This window comes from Macaca fascicularis, chromosome 12 (genome assembly GCF_037993035.2).
Source record: "Macaca fascicularis isolate 582-1 chromosome 12, T2T-MFA8v1.1".
NCBI lineage: Eukaryota > Metazoa > Chordata > Mammalia > Primates > Cercopithecidae > Macaca > Macaca fascicularis.
In genome coordinates this window covers 112161654-112182465 of record NC_088386.1, presented here as the reverse complement: position 1 = coordinate 112182465, position 20812 = coordinate 112161654, and the positions used below count along the sequence as shown (strand labels likewise).

At 47.5% G+C, this 20812-nt stretch overlaps 1 protein-coding gene across 2 annotated transcripts in view; it reads left to right on the top strand.

Annotated features, from left to right (window-relative positions):
• The window catches only part of MARCHF4 (membrane associated ring-CH-type finger 4), a 121761-nt gene that overhangs the window by 82084 nt on the left and 18865 nt on the right, over positions 1-20812 (top strand). For both annotated transcript variants that reach the window (XM_074010027.1, XM_005574229.5), the window contains exons 2-3: positions 3659-3814; positions 9773-9965. In XM_074010027.1, the coding sequence (XP_073866128.1) occupies positions 3659-3814; positions 9773-9965 (349 nt within the window). The remainder of the gene's footprint in view (positions 1-3658; positions 3815-9772; positions 9966-20812) is intronic.

The following is a 20812-nucleotide window of genomic DNA, read 5'->3' as shown; positions in this document are numbered from 1 at the left end:
AATGTTGGAGCCTCAGTAGCTGGGCCAGAAGGGCTTGTCTTTTCCCATACCCTGGGGCCTGCTCAATTAGTAAGCACACTTTAATTGTACATCGCTGATGTGCTCAGTTCTATGGGGTATGTAGGAGCAGCTCTAATCCCAGAGCATTTGAAAATGATGAAGTGAAAAACTGTGGGTAATGATGGGAGACTTGGCTGAGGGTCTGAGCTGGGCCAGGAATTGGGGTGGGACCTGGAGAAGGGGAGACTTACAGGCACAGGTGCAGGTGGGGCAGCAGGAATCAGAGGATGGAAGGCGGATGAGCAGAGCAGGTGGTGAAGCTCAGAGTCTGACGGCCATGTGACCTTGAGGGAGTCATTTAACCTTTCTCCTCAGTTAGGGACATCTATTATATTGAGAGAATTTTACTAGGGCAGAGGGGGCAGGAATTCACCTCAGTGTCTATGTAGCACCATTTTGGCTTTTAACAGAGTTTACTGCAAGGAGCGTCTTCCTAAGTTTAGCCTGAATCCATCTGGCTCATTTCCACTTCTGTTGTTCTTGGAGACATACAGGTCTGACCAGTAGAAGTTGGCAAAGAGTCCCTGTTAAAGCTTTTTAGAAGCCCTAAACACTAAAAAGATGATGGGCTTTCCCCGAAATGTACATAGAAATACACTAAATCATAACCCACAAAACTTGCCTGAATGCCAGAGTTAAAATAGCTTGTTTCTGGATTCCCCCCAACCCCCACAGCAAATCCCTGATCATCACTTCCTTTATCAAAGTTAAAGTTTTCTAACAGTTTGTTGTTCTTGCTTTATTTACTTTTTTTTTTTTTTTTTTTTTTTTTGAGATGGAGTTGTGCTCTGTCACCCAGGCTGGACTGCACTGGTGCCATCTCTGCTCACTGCAACCTCGGCCTCTGCCTCTTGGGTTCAAGCAATTTTCCTGCCTCAGCCTCCTGAGTAGCTGGTATTTTAGGATCATGCCACCATGGCCAGCTAATTTTTGTATTTTTTGTAGAGATGGGGTTTTGCCATATTGACCAGGCTGGTCTTGAACCCCTGACCTCAAGTGATCCACCTGCCTTGGCCTCCCAAAGTGTGGCATTACAGGCATGAGCCGCCTCACCCAGACGATCCTTGCTTTCTAATATTTGTAATGCCAGCAGCAAGTCCCTATGCTGCCTTTTGGAGTTTTCTTCTCCCTAAAGGAAAATGAATGATTCTCTGGAGGGGAAGCGGCATAGTCCTTCCCTCTTGACCCTTAGCCAGTCACTGGGATTAGGCCAGGTCATGCTCCTCCTTTCTCCACCCAGATGAGCACGCTGAGGCTCAGGGCGGGGCTCGCGTGAGCGCTGATGGTCCCACAACCAGAGCCCAGCTATTGTTATCAGCTGTGCCCCAGGCAGCAGCTCTTCCTGCTTGTCTCTTGGCTGCTGCTTGGGAAGCAAGGCGTGGAGACTTCACTGTCGCTCAGCACTGTTACCAGGGACCAGAAGTAATGTCTCTTACCTGATGGGCAATTTGACATGGCTGCTTAACAACCCGATTAATCAAACCCAGCTCATCCTGTTAGAATTAATGAGCCTGGAAATGCTGCCACGAATAATGAGGAATTTCGCCCCTCCCCCAGCACGTCTCTCCACTCACCCCCTCCTGTTTCCTTTTCAGAGTCATATAGCAGCTCCTCAGTACAAAGGCACTTAGGCCTTGATGAGTGTGCCGAGTGCCCAGCAACGTGGGCATGTCCCGCCTCTTCTTTTCCTCTCCAGGAGGTGGCTGCCTACCTGGAGCCAAAGGCTGGCCATGTCCTAGAGAAGCAAAACCTCTCGTTCATAAGATAGATACGCATGCATTCAGGTCTCAAAGTTGTGTTGAGTATCAAAATTTACCAGGCCCTTTACTAGATGTTAGGGCTGCAATGATGGGTAAGACATTGTCCTGTGAGGGGCAAATGGGGGCGCGCTATAACAGAGGGTATGGGAAGGGCCTGGAGCCACAGCAAAGGGGGCCTGTTGATACTGGAGGAGCAGAGTGGGGAACCAAGGAGGGTTTCATGGGGATGAGCACCTGAGCATTTCTGCCAAGTTCATTCATTGCACAAATACAGAGTGCCAGGCACTGAGCAAGATGTTTGTTCCCAGAGTTAACAAAATGGATGTGGTTCCCATTCTCATGGAGTGGGCATCTTGTTCCTGTTCCGCAAGGCAATGCAGGCAACCTGAGAAGACCCTTGATTTATTTTTTCATGTACTTATTCAAACATGAAAACTTATTTAGGGCTTGCACCTTGGGTACAGGGCTTGCCACTGGAGGAAAGGGGTGCAAAGATGAATACCTCACCCTGCCTTGTGGGGCTCCTCTGGTGGGTAGACAGGGATATGCGTAGATCCTCATAATGGTGCGCCAAGCGTGCTAACAGGGATGTACCCAAGTCACTCAGCATAAGGCACTCAGAGCTCAAAGCACTGTGCTCAACCTGGAGCAGCCAGGGACCACTTCCAGTAGGAGGCGGCATTTGAATCATCTTGAAGACAGAGAGTAACAGCTAACAGGTAGACCAGGTGCAAAAGGACATTCCAAACCTCTTCCAGGCCATAGTGAGATCCTTGAGTGATAGGAGTTGAAATGGAAAAGAAATATGATTCCAGGAATCTTAGAAGGAAGAGCCGATTCTACAGTCTGCAGCCAAGTGCGTGATTACAGAGGCAGATGGAAATCCATAATTTCAAGACCAGCCTGGGCAACGTGATGAAACTCCATCTCTACAAAAAAATAAAGAACTAGCCGGACATGGTGGTGCGTGCCTGTAGTTTCAGTCGTTTGGGAGACTGAGGCCAGAGGATCACTTGAGCCCAGAAGATCAAGATTGCAGTTAGCCACGATTGTACCACTGCACTCCAGCCTGGGCAGCAGAGTGAGATCCTGTTTCAAAAACAACAAACAAACAAACAAAAAACACAGGTTTCAGCCACGACCATCTGACATACGGTCATGGGACATTCTGGAGAGTGAGCCCAAGGCTGCAGTCCACTCAAAGGAGGTTTCAAATCCTGACACCATCTTGCTCAGTTGAGTCCTCTGCCTCTCTGATTCCAACTGGGCTTCCCAGCTAACCCCAGCCAGGCCCAAGGGTGGCTGGAGGGACCCAGACCTTCAGTGAGGGCATCTGCCCAACATCCTAGATCCCCACATCTACACTGGCTAGAGCTGATGGCGGCTTTCCCTTTAACTTGGGTCTGAGCCTTCCAATTCAGTCTCCACTAGCTAGCTTTTGTTATCTGTGTTGCCCGTCTGTCCTTGAGGGCATTTGAGTTTGCAGCCCTTGGCCGAGCCTTTACAGAGACGCTTCTGCAGCCTGACACCCCACTGTGAACAGCAGAGGCTTCCGCAGAACCCAGCCCACTCATCTTCGTAGAACCCTAGGAATTAATAGCACTGTGCTGTATCAAGTAGGAGCAGGGGCTCAGAGGTGTTAGTTGTGCTGACCAACATGGCTTGGCTCTCATGGTGGGGGTGCAGGAGCCCAGGCCTCCTCTGTGGAGTCTGGTGCCCCCAAACAAAGCCTGTGGCCTACTTGGGTGGCCCAAACCAGGCTGCCATGCTCCCGCCCATCACCCACCCACTAGCCACCGTAGGTCTCAGCCTCATCACCTTGTGCTCTCTCCCTGCAGGGGGAGCTGCTGAGCCCGTGCCGCTGCGATGGCTCGGTCAAGTGCACCCATCAGCCTTGCCTCATCAAGTGGATCAGCGAGCGGGGCTGCTGGAGCTGCGAGCTGTGCTACTACAAGTACCACGTCATCGCCATAAGCACAAAAAATCCTCTGCAGGTACGACCCAGGGCTGCCCGGTGGGGATGCTGGGCCTGGGGCTTCCACACCACCTGCTTCAGCAGGAGGCTTACTTCACCTTAGATTCAGGGCAGTTTGAGGGAAAGGAAGGAGATGGGCTGGGTGGGCAAGCACGGTGGGCGGCGTGGGGTAGGAGGGGATGAAAGGATATTTGTGTTTTCTCTTAAGCTTCAGCAAGAAGAAGAGGAAGAGATGGAACAAAGAGAGGGAAATAGATACAGAAGGAAAGAAGTGTGGAGAATCAGATAGAAAAGGGAGAATAAGTGATGGATGAATAAATGAATGCAGAAAGGAGAGGAAGAAAGAAGGAAAGGAAAGGAAGAAATGAAGGAGGGAGGGAAGAAGAAGGAAAAGAGAAGGGCCAGAGGGCAGAAGAGAACAGGAAACAAAAAGACAGAAGGTGGGAGGGGTGAGGAGAAGGACTGAGATCAAATTATGGGCAGGTAAAGAAGAAATAAAGACTGGGTGTGGTGGCTCACGCCTGTAATCCCAGGACTTTGGGAGGCAGAGGCGGGTGGATCACGAGGTCAGGAGATTGAGACCATCTTGGCTAACATGGTGAAACCCCGTCTCTACTAAAAATACAAAAAATTAGCCAGGTGTGGTGGCGGATGCCTGTAGTCCCAGCTACTCAGGAGGCTGAGGCAGGAGAATGGCATGAACCTGGGAGGTGGAGCTTGCAGTGAGCCAAGATCGAGCTACTGCACTCCAGCCCGGGCAGCAGAGTGAGACTCCGTCTCAAAAAAAAAAAAAAAACAAAGAAGAAGAAATAAGAGTGGACTTAATGGCACTTCTCACACATCAATGTGCATGTAATTGATCTGCAGTCTTGTCAAAATGCAGGCTACTCAGTAGGTCTGGAGGAGGACCTGTTGATGCTTCTGGTTCAGAGACCACTCTTCCAATGGCAAGGGACAGAGGTAAAACAGAAGAAACAGGAGAGGGAGGCAGAGAAAAATGGGAATATAAGCAATAAGAAATAGAAGAAGGGGAGAGAATATTAAAAAGCTATCCTGGAAAGGCAGGTAGGACCAGGGTGAAATGAGGGCCTGCCACACAGATTCAGACAGAACTTAGGGCTCCTCTGACTGCCCCCACCACTCTATCCCTGCCCTGACACATCCATTGTTCCCAGAGGAGCTGGCAGGCCTGTGCCGCCCTCACAAATGCCCCAAATCAAGCAGCTCTCCTTCGAGGCACACACACATACAGAGAGCATTTTGCTTCTGAAAATACCTCCACATATGCATGATCAGCCAATTAAGCTGCCACATAATCAATTAGTGAGCACGAGCGTGAGGATGGGGACTTCGGCTCGTGGCACAGTCTCACTCCTCCTCTCTGGGGTGGTGGTGGAGGGGGGAGTCCTGAAAGCCCAGGAGGTGTAATGGGGGTTGGGGGGGGTTGGCGATGGGGTCTTTGTATGGAGGAGCAGCTGGAAGCACCCACAGCTATGGTGTCCAGGTGTTTTGTTTCACACCCCATGGAGTTTTACATGGGGCAATCCCAAGAATGAGCCTGTGTGTGTGTGTGTGTTGCACACACAGGTGTGCTGGGCTTGTGGGGCATTTCTGGAAGGTAGCACTAAAAGCCCCAGGCACCTTAGCCCTCTTAGTAGTATACCAAGGGGTCATAAAGAAGTGCCTTTCCCTGCTGCTGGTTCCATCTTCAATTCATTTCAAAATCTCAAAGTGTCTTAAAATAGCAGTGTCACGAGACAGCTGACTCCACATCCTCTGGGCTCCAGCAGGGGTCTGAATGCATTAACCCTCCCCTTTCTTTTCATCCAGCTCAAGCCTCAAGAAAGGGTCAGATTCCAAACCTGTGAACCCAGCCCAAAGCACCCTTCCTTGGCTCTACCCTTGGCTCATAAAGTGAAAATGCATTTAGGGATAACTTTCTCCTGGGGGTAAAAAACGAAAAGGTTATTCTAATCTCCCAAGTCAGGTAAGCAAGTGGCAGTGTTAGCAATATGAATCTGTGAGGATCCATATGCATCTATTCCTGAGTCCCTACCCTGTCTTCCACTGTGAGTTTCTTGACATTCACTGGTGGAGGCTCCCTCTGATTCTGTTGCTCCTGGAAATGCAATGGTGTGTGCTCAGAAAATGCCGTCTCACTTCTGGATAGCACTGGAAGAAGGAAGTAGTTTGGATTAGAAGCGATTTTGTGTGGTTGTGGTCCAAAATGTCCCAATTGTATGTCCTGCACTCCTCAGGTCCAGCAACATGTGAGACAGCTGCCTACTCAGCACAGTGGGCAACTTCTGGGCTGCTATGCCCCACCCGGCTGGATCATCTACAGTGTAGGATGGAGCTGGCAGGCCCCACCACAAGTGGGTGGAGCGATGGATGGGAATCCCAGGACTGCCTCTGCTACCAGAGGGGGGAAGTTCCTTCCAGGTCTCCTGGTTATCTTACCTCCTGGTTCATGCCCCAGACAGAGTCATGAGAAATAGGTCAGGCATGGTGGCTCACACTTGTGATCTCAGCACTGATGGAAGGCTGAGGCTGGAGGATCACTTCAGACCAGGAGTTCAACACCATCCTAGGCAACATAATGAGACCCTGTCTCTACAAAAGAAATTAGCTGGGCATAGTAGCCCATGACTGTAGTCCCAGCTACTCAGGAGGCTGAGGCGGGAGGATTGTTTGAGCACAAGAGGTCTATGTTGTAGTGAGCTATGATTGTGCCACTGCACTCCAGCCTGGGTGGCAGAGCGAGATCCTGTCTCAGAAACAAAGAAAAAAAGTAGTGAGAAATAATACACTATTTAGTGTCCTATGGGGCATCAGCTTAGCGACCCTCTAGAAGCAATATTTCCAGCCAGAAGAACCACTGAGGAAGGAGGCACAGCATGGCTCTGAGGGTCTCAAGGCTTTGTGGCTGCTTCCTACCCTCTCTTTGTTACATCTGAATTGCAATTATTAATGAACACTTAGTTAGTGCTTATTAGGTGCCAGTCAGTGTTCTAAATATTCACATATATTGTATAATTCAGTCCTGAAAACAACCCAGTGAAGTGGGCACTATTATTTTTCCGAATCTACAGATGTGACGATGGAGGCACAGAAGGGTTCAGCAACGTGCCCAGGCTGACACGGCTACTGAGTGGTAGAGTGGATGTGGGGGTCTGACTCCTGGGTCCAGGTCTTACCCTCTGCACAGGCACATTTGGGAATACCCCCACCTTGACACGCTGATCTGTACTTTTGCTGAAACGTCATTAAGAACGCCCTTCAAAGCACTGGTTTAAGAGTGATTTCATTTCACACAACACTCTAGGAAGCAGGAAAGACCAATTATTTCTATTTTACAGAAAGGAAAGTTGAGGGTCCTCATGATTTCTTGACTTCTCCTAGGTCAGTGCGTAGGAGCGGAGCCCAGTCAGGATCGGGCCATCTGATCCCTCACTCGGTGCTCCTTCCTGTTCTAAGACACACAACATCCGGTCTCTGTGCTCTTCCCCTTGTCTCTCCGTTCACTGGTGCTGCAGGATGAGAGTTCAGGGGATGGAGAAACCTCATGATACTGAGATCAGAGTGGGGATCTGGTGGCAACCTGGTACCCCGGGTGCCCATCTCCCCCTCCCAGCCCTCCTGTGAGTTTTCAGAGCTCACTCACTCTCTGCTTTCTCCGTCATCTCTGTGGAGCCTCATATGGGACAGACAGGAGGAGAGTGCCTTGTCCATAGCACCCCACCCTGCTTCTTCGTCACGCTTTACACTGCAGTCAGAAGCCCCATTTAGGTTCCATAGCTGGCTTCAGAGCTGGTAGAAGGGGTTTTAGGGATGAAGAGAAGCTTTCTGTGCCTCTATATTTGGCATTTTTGAAGTCTAGAGGAGCAGGAGAAAGTGAGGATTATGGATGCCTCAATGGTAGAAACAAAAACTCAGCCAGAAGCCCTCTTTCCAGGCAGCAGGGCAGGCCCTGGAAAAAGCATTTGTTGTGCATGAAAGAAGTCTGTATGATGAAGTCATCTTCTGGAAAATCCTTTCATTATGTGTAACCCTAGGCAGGGGAAACAGTGGAAAATGTAAAGCCCCAATTACCTGTAATGGAGCCTATCTGTATAATTAAATGTAGAGGCTCATGTCCTACGTCTGGACCAGCAAGTGAAATGCTTCCCTACAGTTACAATTCCCTGGGGGCCACCGGCCAGGCCAATCCCAGCTACAGCCAGAATGAATCAATGCTTCCATCCAGGTCTCCCTGTTGGCAGAGGGAAAATAGTCTGCCTTTTCTCAGAGTTCAGAGTGAAATGCTTTCTGGGGGTGTTCTTTGCAGAGTGTTATGCAAATGTCTCCAATTGAAAGATGTCCTTCCCCCCACTTTCCCAAATTTGATCCTGTCAGTCCTCTGCATAAAACCATTCATATCATCACATCTACACTTAGGACAAAGCACAAAGTCTCTGCATATTCTACAAGGTTCTGTGTGATCTCTCATTCTTCCTTTTCCAGTTGTCTCACCCCACAAGCTCTTTTGCTGTCTCACTCCACCCACTCTTATCTTCTCCCAGGCTTTTATCCTTCCCATGCTTTCTTCTGGCACAGGCCTTTGCACATGCTCTTCCCTCTGCTGGGAGCAGTCTTCCCTCCTTTCATTGCCTAGTTGACTAGTAACCTAGTCAACTCAAGCATCGCTTCCTCTAGGAAGTCGAATCCCCCTGTCACCAGCTCTCACTGTGCCGTGTTCCTCCCTGACTTACCCTTGATGAATTGCATGTGCAAATAATTATATTGTTGTCTAAGTTCCCTAGACTATAAGCTCCATAAGGGCAGGCACCTTGTCTGTTTTTGCCTAGGGCTTCATTGCCAACACCTAGCATAGTGGCCAGCACATAGAAAATACGCGATATGTATTCCTTGAGTAACTGCATGAATAAACCCCAAGCTAAAAATCTAACTCCTGACTCCTTCAGACCTATACTGCCTGGACCAACCATAGAATCATAGAATTTCAGTGTTGAAACTCACCCACACCCTAGCCTTTAACCCATCTGTCAATACTGCTATAAGCACAGGGCTTTTTCTGTTAAAAAATGAAATAATAGTGTTGATATACATTCAGTAAAATAAGCTGTTTTTCTTCTCTCTCCCCACATCTCATTCCCTGGTCTACTGAATTGGTAACCTCTAGCATATAAATTAAGTGGCATGCAAGGTGATGTTGTAGAAAGCAAGAAACAAACAAACAAACAAACAAAAATCAAAAACAAAAAAGCCTGTGCACTCTCAGCACCTATTAGTTAGAAAATAGACTGTGTTTCTCTGAAAAGAATCATCTGGGAGCAGGCCAGGCGCGGTGGCTCACGCCTGTAATCCCAGCACTTTGGGAGGCCGAGGTGGCAGATCATGAGGTCAGGAGATCGAGACCATCCTGGCTAACATGGTGAAATCCTGTCTCTACTAAAAAGTACAAAAAAATTAGCCAGGCATGGTGGCGGGCACCTGTAGTCCCAGCTATTCAGGAGGCTGAGGCAGGAGAATGGGGTGAACCTGGGAGGCGGAGCTTGCAGTGAGATCATGCCACTGCACTCCAGTCTGGGCGACAGAGCAAAGACTCCGTCTCAAAAAAAAAAAAAATGTCAGGGGGCCTAGAACACCACCCTCACTAGCTCTGCATTTTCATCATTCTCTCCATTTCTCTGTCTATATCATAATCAAGTCTAAGGGTCTTCCTTTCCAACCATGCCCACCTAGAGCCCCCTCCTTACAATTAACTGTGATCATTTGGTGTGATAGAGATTTTCTCTGCATCTAAAGTTCAATGTGAAATTCAGAAACCTGCAAAATGCACATTGTACCACAGGTTGGAAAGCCCTGGCTTAAATCTTAAATCAGAGGTGGGCTGTTGGAGCAGCAGACGGAAGAGGGGTGGGAATGGGATGAGGGCATCCAAACGACTGCTAACTGGCCACTCTCTCCCCCACAGTGGCAGGCCATCTCTCTGACGGTCATTGAGAAGGTTCAGGTTGCAGCCGCCATCCTGGGCTCCCTCTTCCTCATCGCCAGTATTTCTTGGCTCATCTGGTCAACTTTCAGCCCCTCGGCAAGATGGCAGCGCCAAGACCTTCTCTTCCAGATCTGCTATGGGATGTATGGCTTCATGGACGTGGTGTGCATAGGTGGGTCTGGGGGCTTGCCTCCATGGGAAGTGGGGAATCATGTGCTCGTGGGATGGACAGATCCCTCAGGATCCCCCATTGTGGGAGGCTGAAGCAGATATGGCCCCAGGCTTGAGACCTCTGAGCTCAGGAGAGGCCAGAGGCTTGGATTCAAGGAGTGGATGGGAAGGGGGAGGAGGCAGGGAAAAGAAGGAAGATCTAGATATTTCCCAAACAAACCTGTCTGCACGGTTGAAGATAAAGATGAGGCTTGCCTCTAGGAGGATTTGAGAAAAATTGTTAAGTCTATGCACCTCAAGCAGGGTGTGCATGGCCTCCTCTCCACTGTGCACCCTACACTGCCAAGCATGACAAGGGATGCCTGCCCATTTCATTCCATTCTCTTCACAGCAAACTGCCTAGAGACAGCCATGGTTGAATCTGCTCCCACTCCCTGCCTTATTCCAGCTTTCTCTAAGCCTGTTTCAATGCCGTGAGTTTCTCTAGTCCAGTGGTTTTCCAGCTTTGTGTAGTACTGGGGCCTCACACACAGCTCCAGGCTCCCCCATCCCAACCAGGGAATGGAAAAGGAATGTTGCACAGGGAGGCTTCAAATTCTCACTCCTGTTTCATCATGGCATCTGTTCTTTTATCTATTTACATGTATTTCTGTTCCAGATAAAGTTTTGTTTAAAAGGTTTCAGTGTTTTAGAAAAAAAAAAATTGGAACCCACTGCTTTAGATCCTACTCCTTCCCTGACACCACCCCCAAGTTTGTATTCTTCCTTTCTTCCACCATGTAGCTTTGGTGGTGGAGGGCTGGGTCTTTCCCCTCCCTCGCCCAACAGATGATTGTGGCTCTGTTGCGGCTCTGAAGACACGGTCCAAGCAGCTAAGGAGGTGGGGAAGCTCTGGTCAGACATCCCACCCTAGAACTCTCAGGTTATCCCCTAAGTCACAGTCCTGGGAACATTAGAGTTCCACAGTTATCCTCTCTGGGCGTTATTAGTATATTGTATTAAATATGCTACACTTCTCTGTTTGGCAGAAAAATATCTATTAGCTAGAATTTGGCTGGGCTGATGTTTGTGTGAATTTCTTTGGAGTTCTTTAATATTAGGGATCAGAAAAGCCTGGAGACTTACATACTTGTTATAGTAGCCAGATACCAGAGATGCTGGAACTTGTAAACTTGTCTAAGCCATCTTGCTGTCTCTCCAAGTTAGCTAAACCAATATATCAACTCCAAGTTCAAGAGTCTTTTCATTATAGCACCTAGGCAGTGAGAGAAGCAGGCGGCCCAGGTTTGGAGGACTATGAACGGGGAACAATTTGACATTGATGCATTCTAATTTCCTTCCCCCTCCCACCAAACTCTCCTCCTACTCCTGCTGAGCCCTGGATTATTGATGCCAAAAGCCAGGTGTGTCTCCATATGGAGGTTTATAGCAGCTCTGGCATGGAAGGGGGAAACAGTGGAGGGGCCCCTCTAGCTGCCCTTCATTCTCCTTCAGGCAGGCTTTAGATCAGTCTCTGATGTGTCCTTCTATGAGACATGCTTTCCTGTCACATGATGTATTAGTCAACTAGTCAGCACTGGCTGCAATAACAAACAATTCCACAAATCGCAGTGCCTTACAACAAACATTTATTTCCCATTCAGGGGTTTGGAAGATGGCTTTGGCTCTGCTGAGGTTGGCTGGGTTTAACTTCTGGTTGTGCATTGGGTTCAGGCCTGCTCTGAGTGTCTCCTCATGCTGGGACCCAGGCTAAAGGAGCAGGGACTACTGGATGTGCTGTTTTCCTGGTTGAATGCAGAAGCACAAGAGGGCTTGGTGGAAACTTGCAATGCATCTCAAAACATCTGCTCAGAACTAGTGCACTGTCCGTTCTACCCACAGCCTATTGGCTAACACTAGTCATTAGTAAGTCCAACATCAATAGGGTAACCGGGCAGGGAAATATGTTCCTTCCCTGAAGGGAGCATGGACAAAAGAGAGGAGGATAAATACCTGCTACCACCAATGGCTCTACAGATTTGAAGACCGAATTGAACATAGAAGAGACCAGGTCATCAACCAGTCTAGTTTGCTTGCTTTGCAGCTGAGAGAACTGAGGCTCAGAGAGAGGAAATAATCTGCTCAAGGTTCTTATCTGGGATTAAAAGCGAGTTCTCCTGACTCACAACCCAGTGCTTATTCCATTAGCTCTCTTGCACCACATAGCAGGAGTCCCATGGTGTGACCTATGGGAAACCTGCCACCTGTGACTTTGAGTGCACCTGGGCCCGCTCGCAAGGGGGCTGTCAGGCATAGGTCTGTTTCCTGTGGCTCTGGGCCTCCCAGTGCTCCTGCTCAGGCTGGCCCGGTGCTCTGGTCTCTCCTTCGCGTGGTGTTTCTCTCTGAATAGGGCTCTGTGCCATCTCTCCTCCTCCTCCTGTTTCTTGGCTTTCTTCTAGCTGCTTGCCTTTTCCCTGGCCCACTTCTATCTCTCTCATTCTTTTTCTTATACACATGTGGCACTCAGTCCTTCAGTTTATTGGGAGAAGCAGAGTGGGCTGACTGTTGAGAGTTTTCATTGTTTTCCTTTCTTCGGAAAACATAATAACCCAAGATGCAAAAGCACACCACAATTTATCCATTCTGTGCTGACAAGCCAGTGACTGCTTGGAGACAGCTATGGGATGGGAGAGGGAATGCAGAGGGACCCTAATGGCTTTCAGTGTCATCGGAAAGTGGTGAGATCTATTGACATTTAGACCATCTCACCTTTAAGGAGTTCAGACCGCTCTGTCATTGTAGTGATTATAATAAGAACCTAGACCATTTCAGAGCATGACTGCGGGGGCAAGGATTCGTCTTCCCATTTTTCAGATTGTGAAATTCTGAAACAGAAGCATTTGTCTTAGGCTGACTCCCACAGCGGAGTAGGACTCTCAGTTCAGTGTTTTCCTAGGAGAGGCTGTCCGCAGGGGAAAATGCTGGGAGAGGAAATAAAAAAGAGTAATATGTGATCTTGCAAGAGAAGGGGACGTGCCAGGCAATGGTGAGAATCCACAAATCTTGGGGTTGTGATGATGGGGATTTTGATGATGGTGAAATGATGATAACCAGTAGTGATGGTGGTGGTTTGAGGGTGAAATTCAGCTTCTCCTTCTGTGCAGTATTCTGTCCAGTAGAGGGAAAATGCATCACACTGCACAATTGGGTGCAAAAATATCCACTTTTTGGGGGCTCTCTGGAGGGAGAATCGGGTAAAGCCTGCAATTCCTGCCAGGGATATCTTTATTTGTAGGCTCAACTAGACATTCTGACTCATGGGGACTTCCAGAGAGCACACTTGGCATTAGATTCACTCAGGGCAATGTAGGACAGGAACTACAGCCTCCAGGATGGCAAGTCGGGCTTACCTCTGCAGGGAGTCGTCACCGCACTCCACCTCCTAGTCCCCGGCTATTCTCTTGGCTCCCAAACAGTAACTCAGGAGCAAGAAGATGAAACCCACAACCATGGGTATAGGATCCACCTGGGCATCATTTCCAGGGTTCTTGCAGAAGTCATACTCAGTTCAGGTCACTGTGCTTGGGGAAGCCCAAAGCCACAGGCTCCCAGCAGACATTCCCAGTAAAGCACCCATCAACCAGGGGTTGCCCCCACCTCAAGTGATGCTGTAACACAGCCAACACTCCACCTTCATCAAATTTCCAGAATGCCAACCCAGGGTGCAGTTTGCTTTGAGAGAAGGAGAAAATGTCCCCATCACCCCTCTCCCACCACCTCCTGCCTCCACCTATGAACCTTGACCTCTGGCCACCCAAACCAGATTTACTGAACCAATGAGAGACAGAGAAGCTAGAACAGGGAACAGAGACCTGGCTGGGACTGCCAGAAGGAGGCACAGCGTAGTCTTCTTGCTGCACAAAGGCGGAAACAAAGGCAAGAGCCACAGGAGGCATCTGTCTTACATTTGAGACATGTAACAGTTTCAAAACCTGATAAGTTAGCTTGCTTCCATGAAAAAGGGGGAAGCTTCCCTTCCAGAAGTCCTAAGAGAGTGGAAGAAGACAATGTGAGTGGGAAGAGGAAGAGGAGGCTCCCTGGCAGAGAGTAGGTGGAAGGGATTTCAGCCGAGGGGCATCTTCTCAAGAAAGGCTAGTTGAGGCAAACGTTGACAAAAAGCATCAATATCCATAGGCCAGAGCTCCTTGGATGGGTGGAGCAATTCAGCACCTGAGATAAAAATGTTATCATCAGGCGAAAAGAAAATGAGTCTGGCCCTGTGTTGGCTCAAAAGGCTACGTAAGAGAAGAGGAACAAAACCGTCTGCTACGATGAGTCTCTAGACTTTCTTTATATTTCAGATACCAAGGACAATTTGTTCATTCCCTAAGACTGTTAAATGGCCACAGATAGGAAAGAATATGAGTAAACATAAAATGGATGATTTTAACAAATCGTTAACAATGCATTTACCTTTCCTTTTGGAGCGGTGTGCTGAGGGACAGCTCATGAGAGTGGTAGGGACTCCAAGGAGAAACTTCACGGAACGCCAACAGCAGCTCTGCAGATATGCCCTGCCAGGAAGGCAGGAGGATGCGGTGTGGGACACTGCCTGCTTGCTGCTCATGGAGCCGCTTCAACCCCATTCACAGCTGTATCCATCCGACTGGCTCCTAGAGATCAATAAGAAGACTCCAGAGCAGTGACTCTCGGAGAATGGCTCAGTGCTTACCAAAGGATTTTGCCTGAAATGATTGCCAGGAAAGTCTGAGCTCCCTATTTGATGCAGCACAGCTCCAGAGTTGAGGATGGTGTCTTTAGACTTCCTTATACCAGAGGGTTGTACAATTACTGATACAAGCTGCCTCGACAGACAAAGCATCTCTTAGCTTAGGGTCCTAACTTTCTAGACTAATGCATACCACTGTGAAAGCCAAACATAAGTTGCTTTGGATGGAACAAACTGTGACATCCCTGCAAGAACAGAGAAACTGATTAACCCCAAAAGATAAGCAAGATAAGTATCAGGATGCATATGTAACAGGTGAGGAAAGGCTTAAGTACCTGTGCTCCAAGTCACACAGCTAAGAAAATGGTGGAGCAGAGGATTGGACCAAGAACCTCTGGCTCTAATTCCAAGGTTCTTTCTACTATCTGTTTCTTCTCTGATTGCTCTTTAAAACTGCAAATGCAGAGCTTGGTTGGGGAGGCAGGTTGGGGGGAGAAATTAGTCCAGTAATATTTTGACCCTCACGATAACTGCTGGTAACAATCAGAAATTAAGTGAGTCCCAGCTGCTCCTGTCTTATATTCAGGGTTTGGGAGGTTAGCCATTGTTGCATCTCCTTTTTGATTGTGCTATTTTGACATCAATTGAGAAAGAAGCCTGAAAAATTGAGATGAAATTTGATGGTTTATCCCCCTATAAGACACTCTAGTGAAAGGTTCTTCAGGTGGGAGAAGCTAAATCTAGTTACCATGAACTTGGGGAACCCATTCATTCATTAATTAAAAAATATTTATTCAGGCCAGACACAGTGGCTCACGCCTGTAATCTCAGCACTTTGGGAGGCCAAACAATGTATTTACCTTTCCTTTTGGAGCGGTGTACTAGGGACATCTCTTAAAAAAAAAAAAAAAAAAAAAAGAGCCGAGTGTGGTGGTGTGTAGCTGTAGTCCCAGAGACTTGGGAGGCTTAGATAGGAGGATCACTTGAGCCCAGGAGGTCAAGGCTGCAGTGAGTTATGACAGTGCCACTGTACTCCAGTCCGGGTGACACAGCAAGACCATGTCTCAGAAAAGAAAAGAAATTATTCAGAGGAACCTGGGTATATACACTCAAATGAGAGAGTCACCTGCTTTCAAGAATCTTTCTTCTTTTCGGGATGCAGACAAGGTAATCACTGAATCCCATATTATAAGAACTGGGACTGAGGTCTGAACATAAGAATGAGCGTGAACCCAGGAAAGAGGAACTTGAGTCAGAGCGGGTCATATCCATTCCTTCAGTAGCTTTTGTTGGCTGCCTCGTTTTGTTCCCAAAACTAGAGAACATTCACAAAAAGATGAATAAGACACAGTTCCTTGCCCTCAAGGAGCTCATAGTCTACAAATAAATCACAATTCAGGATGGGGTGTACACAGTACAGAGGAAGGTAGAGCAGAGCAGAGAGCAATTGACTCTCTTGGGGGAGTCCAGGAGTGCTTCTTGAAGGAAGGAACGCTATCCTTAAACTTGTTTCCAAAGACAAATCAAAGTTCATCCAGAACTGGGGGAAAGAGCATTTCAGGCAAAGGAACTAGCATTGTATGGAGGTGCAGAGACATGCATGAGCCAAGTAGCTCAGGAAATATTGGGGAGTCTTTATAGCTCAATGCAAATATTTTGGCTGGGAGGTGGGTGATGGGCAAGGGGCTTGGAGAAGTTGGCCAGGCCAAATCCCACAGAGTCATGGGTCATGTGCTAAGGCACTCAGATTTGACCCCACTGGTGGTGGGGAGGCATTGATAAAATTTCAAATGGGGAAATATGATCAGATGTGCATTTTAAATTGAACTCTAGCAACTATGGAGAGAATGGGTCAGAGGTGGACAGAATAGGGAACGGAAGGACTTTGTTGGAAAATGCTTGTAATAGGCTAAGCAAGAAATGAAGAGATGCAACACAGTGGCAGTGGGGAAGAAGTGTAGGGAAGACCTTGAGAGGTACTTAGGATGTAGATTTGATAGGGTTGTTTGGGTCCCTCTCAGGAGAGTGAGAGTCCCATGGTGTGGCTTGAGTGGGGAATGGGCACCATAGCAGAGCCTGAGAAAGGGATGGGCAATGGATAGAACAAAGGACAACCAAAGGGTATGTCCTTAGCAAAGGCACCAAAACAAAAGGACTATCTTAAGTCTAAAATCCAGGTAGAGAGGCAAGAGCCTCTCTAAGCCAAGAGTTTGTAGTAGAAGAGAAACAAGACACATGGAGTACATTATGGAATACAAGGAGGAGAAGGCAGTACCGAGAAGGGCTCTCTTTGTCAGGGTAGAAAGAGGGAGGGGCCTTTTATAGCACACAGGTGGCCCCCTCTTGTGACATAGAGGAAGATGTTGACGGCACTGGTCCTGTTCTGACAAGAGTTGGTGACTGATGGGGTTGGGGCTGGTGGTAAAAGAGGGTTAAAAATCTCTGGTAGGCCAGACATGATGGCTAACGCCTGTAATCCCAGCATTTTGGGAGGCTAAGGCAGGAGGATCACTTGAAATAAAGAGTTCAAGACCAGCCTAGGCAACAGAGTGAGTCCTCATCTCTACAAAAATTTTAAAAATCAGCCCTGCCTAGCTGTGCACACATGCAGTTCCAGTTACTCAAGACGCTGAGACAGGAGGATCACTTGAGCCCAGGAGTTTGAGGTTATAGCGAGCTGATTATGCTACTGCACTCCAGCCTGGGTGACAAAGTGAAATTTGTCTCAAAAAAAAAATCTCTGATGGATGCCTAGGTTTCTGTAGGCAGTTGGATAATGAGGCTTGAAGACGGATTTGGAAGTGAACAATAAAACGTGTTTGAAGCTGTGGGTTTTGATGAGATACTGCAGTGCTCAGAGAGTAGGTGACTGAGGACAGAGGACCAGGGGACACTAACCAAGTAAGGGACGGGTGAAGATAGAGAATGAGAAAACAATAGGAAGGACTGAGTCACAAAGGCCAGAGTGGTGGGTTTCCCAAGTGGCAGCCATGCTACAGAATGGCCCAGGGCTCCGCTTCTTACTAACCTTGTGACCTTGAGGAACTGGCACTTCTCTCTGCTTCCCTTTCCTTGTCTATGAAATAGGATAATAACACCATCATCAGAGGGCGGTTCAGAGGTTTAACACTGTGGCAAATGTAAAGGAGTGTGCCCTTGTAATTATCAGGGACCAGGTAGGAAGTGCTTGATCAGAGTGGATTCCCCTCAGAGGGAACATTCAAGAAATGTTTGCCAAAACTGTTATAATCAGAATGCAGCCACAGCCTAGATATAGAGATCGCCTGAACCTGTGTCCTCACGTAAATAAAAGTCTGCTCTTATTTGGAGCAGAGCTTTTTCTTGAAGGTTCTTGTTTCCCTCACCCGTGTCCCCTCAATGAGAATATCTGATTACATCTAATGTCCTCGTTCCACCTGCCTCCTCTTCTGCCATCTCTAATGACGCTGTCCTCTGCTGCAGAGAAGCTGACAGAGCCTCCCAGCAAACAAATGGGGCATTCTCTGCTCCAGTGGGTCAAGTTATTAGGATTTAACAAGAGCAAATTAATTAAGGGCTTTGGCACCAAAAAAACCATTTTTTTTTAACTCCACAGAAGTACGAGATTGGACACCAAATAGTCAACTCTGCAAAAATGAGGCTCTCTTCTTCATCATGTTTGTTTTTAACTTGTGATTGAAATGGGGTCAAGGGAAGGAAGGAAAGGAATGTTCCTGAGATTATTTCCAAAGCTTTAAAACAATAGAATATGGTAATCAGCAAAATTATAGAAAGTTTTGTGTTTTTTTTTTTTAAGCTTCCCCTGTGTGTGGTCCCCTGAGGTTCTTTTCAGTGATTTAAAGATGCCTAGCCCCTGTCCTCTGAGATGAAGGAATTTAAATCTCATTTTATATCAAATAGGCAGAGGGTGGGGGCAGCAGGATTGTACAAACATTTTTCTTTCAAACCTAATTTTAATCCACATTAACTACAAAAACATATATATGCTACAAAAATTCCTTCCTCTCCTCCTAGCTATAAATGACTCTACCTGTAAAACCTTTTAATCTCCTGATTAGGAAACTTGGAACATTTGTTGGAAGCAGCCTAGCAGTATAAGAAACTAGAAAGCAGATCTAGGTCTGAAGACCAGAATAGCCACTGTATTAGTCCATTTTCACACTGCTATAAAGAACTTCCCCTGATACTAGGTAATTTATAAAGGAAAGAAATTTAATTGGCTCAGTTCCACATGGCTTGGGAGGCCTCAGGAAACTTACAATCATGGCAGAAGTGGAAGGAGGCACCTTCTTCACAAAGCAGCAGGAGAGAGAAGAATGAAGGAGGAATTTCCAACCACTTACAGATCTTGTGAGAATTCACTCACTATCACAAGAACAGCATGGGGGAAACCGCCTCCATGATCCAATCACCTCCCTCCCTTGACACGTGGGGATTACAGGTCCCTCTCTTGACACATGAGGATTACAATTCAAGATGAGACTTGGGTGGGGACACAGAGCCAAACCATATCAGCTACTAATCACCTCTATGGCGTTGGACAAGTTACTCCCTCTCTCTCCAACTAGTTCCTCATCTATAAAATGAGAGGGGTGAACCCAACAACCTCCAGGTTCCTTCCAGATCTGACATCCCAGGATTTTGATGTCACCTCCACACTGAGATGCCAGGGCTTGCAGAGGCTGACACTTGTGGCCATGGGCCATCCCCAGCAATGTTGGGCTGGGCCACAAAACTGACATGAGAAGCAGCAGCTGCAGAAACTGGCGAGATGATGCCCATCCACGTTCTGTTACTTGCATGTGGCTTGTCTGGTTTTCTAGATTCCGTGTTAACTCCTTCCCACCCACCGGAGCCTCCTGTGACAGCCACCTATCTCCACAGCCAAGTGACTGGATGCTTAGAGATGAAGATGACTGATTTAGAAGCAGATGCGCCAAATCAGCATTGTCCCCTTCCAAGGAGACCCCTCGAGATGCACTTCATTTATGCCAGTTGTGCTGACAAAGCTCAACATATTTTAGGAATATCTCTTGGGAACTCCTTTGGCACAGAACAGATTCAGGAGTGGTCTGTCTGTTGGCAGTGGGTTTGTGACTAGAAATAGCCCCAATTTGATACGTAAGGTGGATGCTCAAGCCAGATAATAAATTTTGGGTACAATATGAAACATGCCATCAAGCCACAAACTTTTTTTCTCATGTGGCCCCTAACCTAGAGCTATAGGTATGTTAGCTAGGGTATATTCAGCAGATATAAAAAAATAAGCCCCTATGTGTCAGTGGTTGAACCCAATAGAAGTTCCTGAGCAGTAGGAGATTCTCTTCCACACAGCAATTTGGAGGCACAAGCTCATTCCATCTCTGGGCTCCACAGGCCCCTTGGGCTGCTGAGTCTTTTGCCTCCAGCTAATAGAAAATTAAAGAAAGCGTGAATAAGTCATCTTCTGCCCCAGCCCTGCACACATTTTCTCTCAACACCCATTTCTGTTTTCTTTGTTTTTATTTTTTACTTGTATTGGGCAAACCTCATTCTATAAAATCAAATGAAATGAGTGCTCCCTAGACCCATTTCTTAAATGCTGGCCTGGCTTGTGGTCACATTCAGTACTAGTCACCTGGTCTCCCCTTGGTGCAGAAAGCTAGACAATGTAATTTCTTCTCAGTGGCAACTTTATACCAAGGAAAGGGAGCATGGATTTTGGTGGACAGTTAGCCATCTCTGTCACAGAAGGCCAACCCCATTGAGCAATTTCCGGAAATGTTCTGAACTGGGATAGCCCAACAGGAATAAATACCCTATTTCCAAAGGGCAATCCTTGGGATTTTAAAAGACAAAACTCTTGCTTCGAGATAGAAAGGTGTTGGCAGATTTACCTAAATAAACTACTTTTGTAACTTTATGATAACTTTATAATAAGCTTTGTAATTTTATAATAGCTCATGTGATGTGCAGCCTGGCCATACCTGTGTCCAGTATAAAGATGCACCCTGGAGAATACTAGGCAGGTGGTAATGTTGTCAATCTGGCCTCTTCCAGCAGCACCCCCTGAACCTACCCAAAATAGCTGGTTATATTCATTTCTTTCAACCCTTGCCCAATATGTGCTTTGGTCCAGGTTCTTAACAGGGGTGGGCACT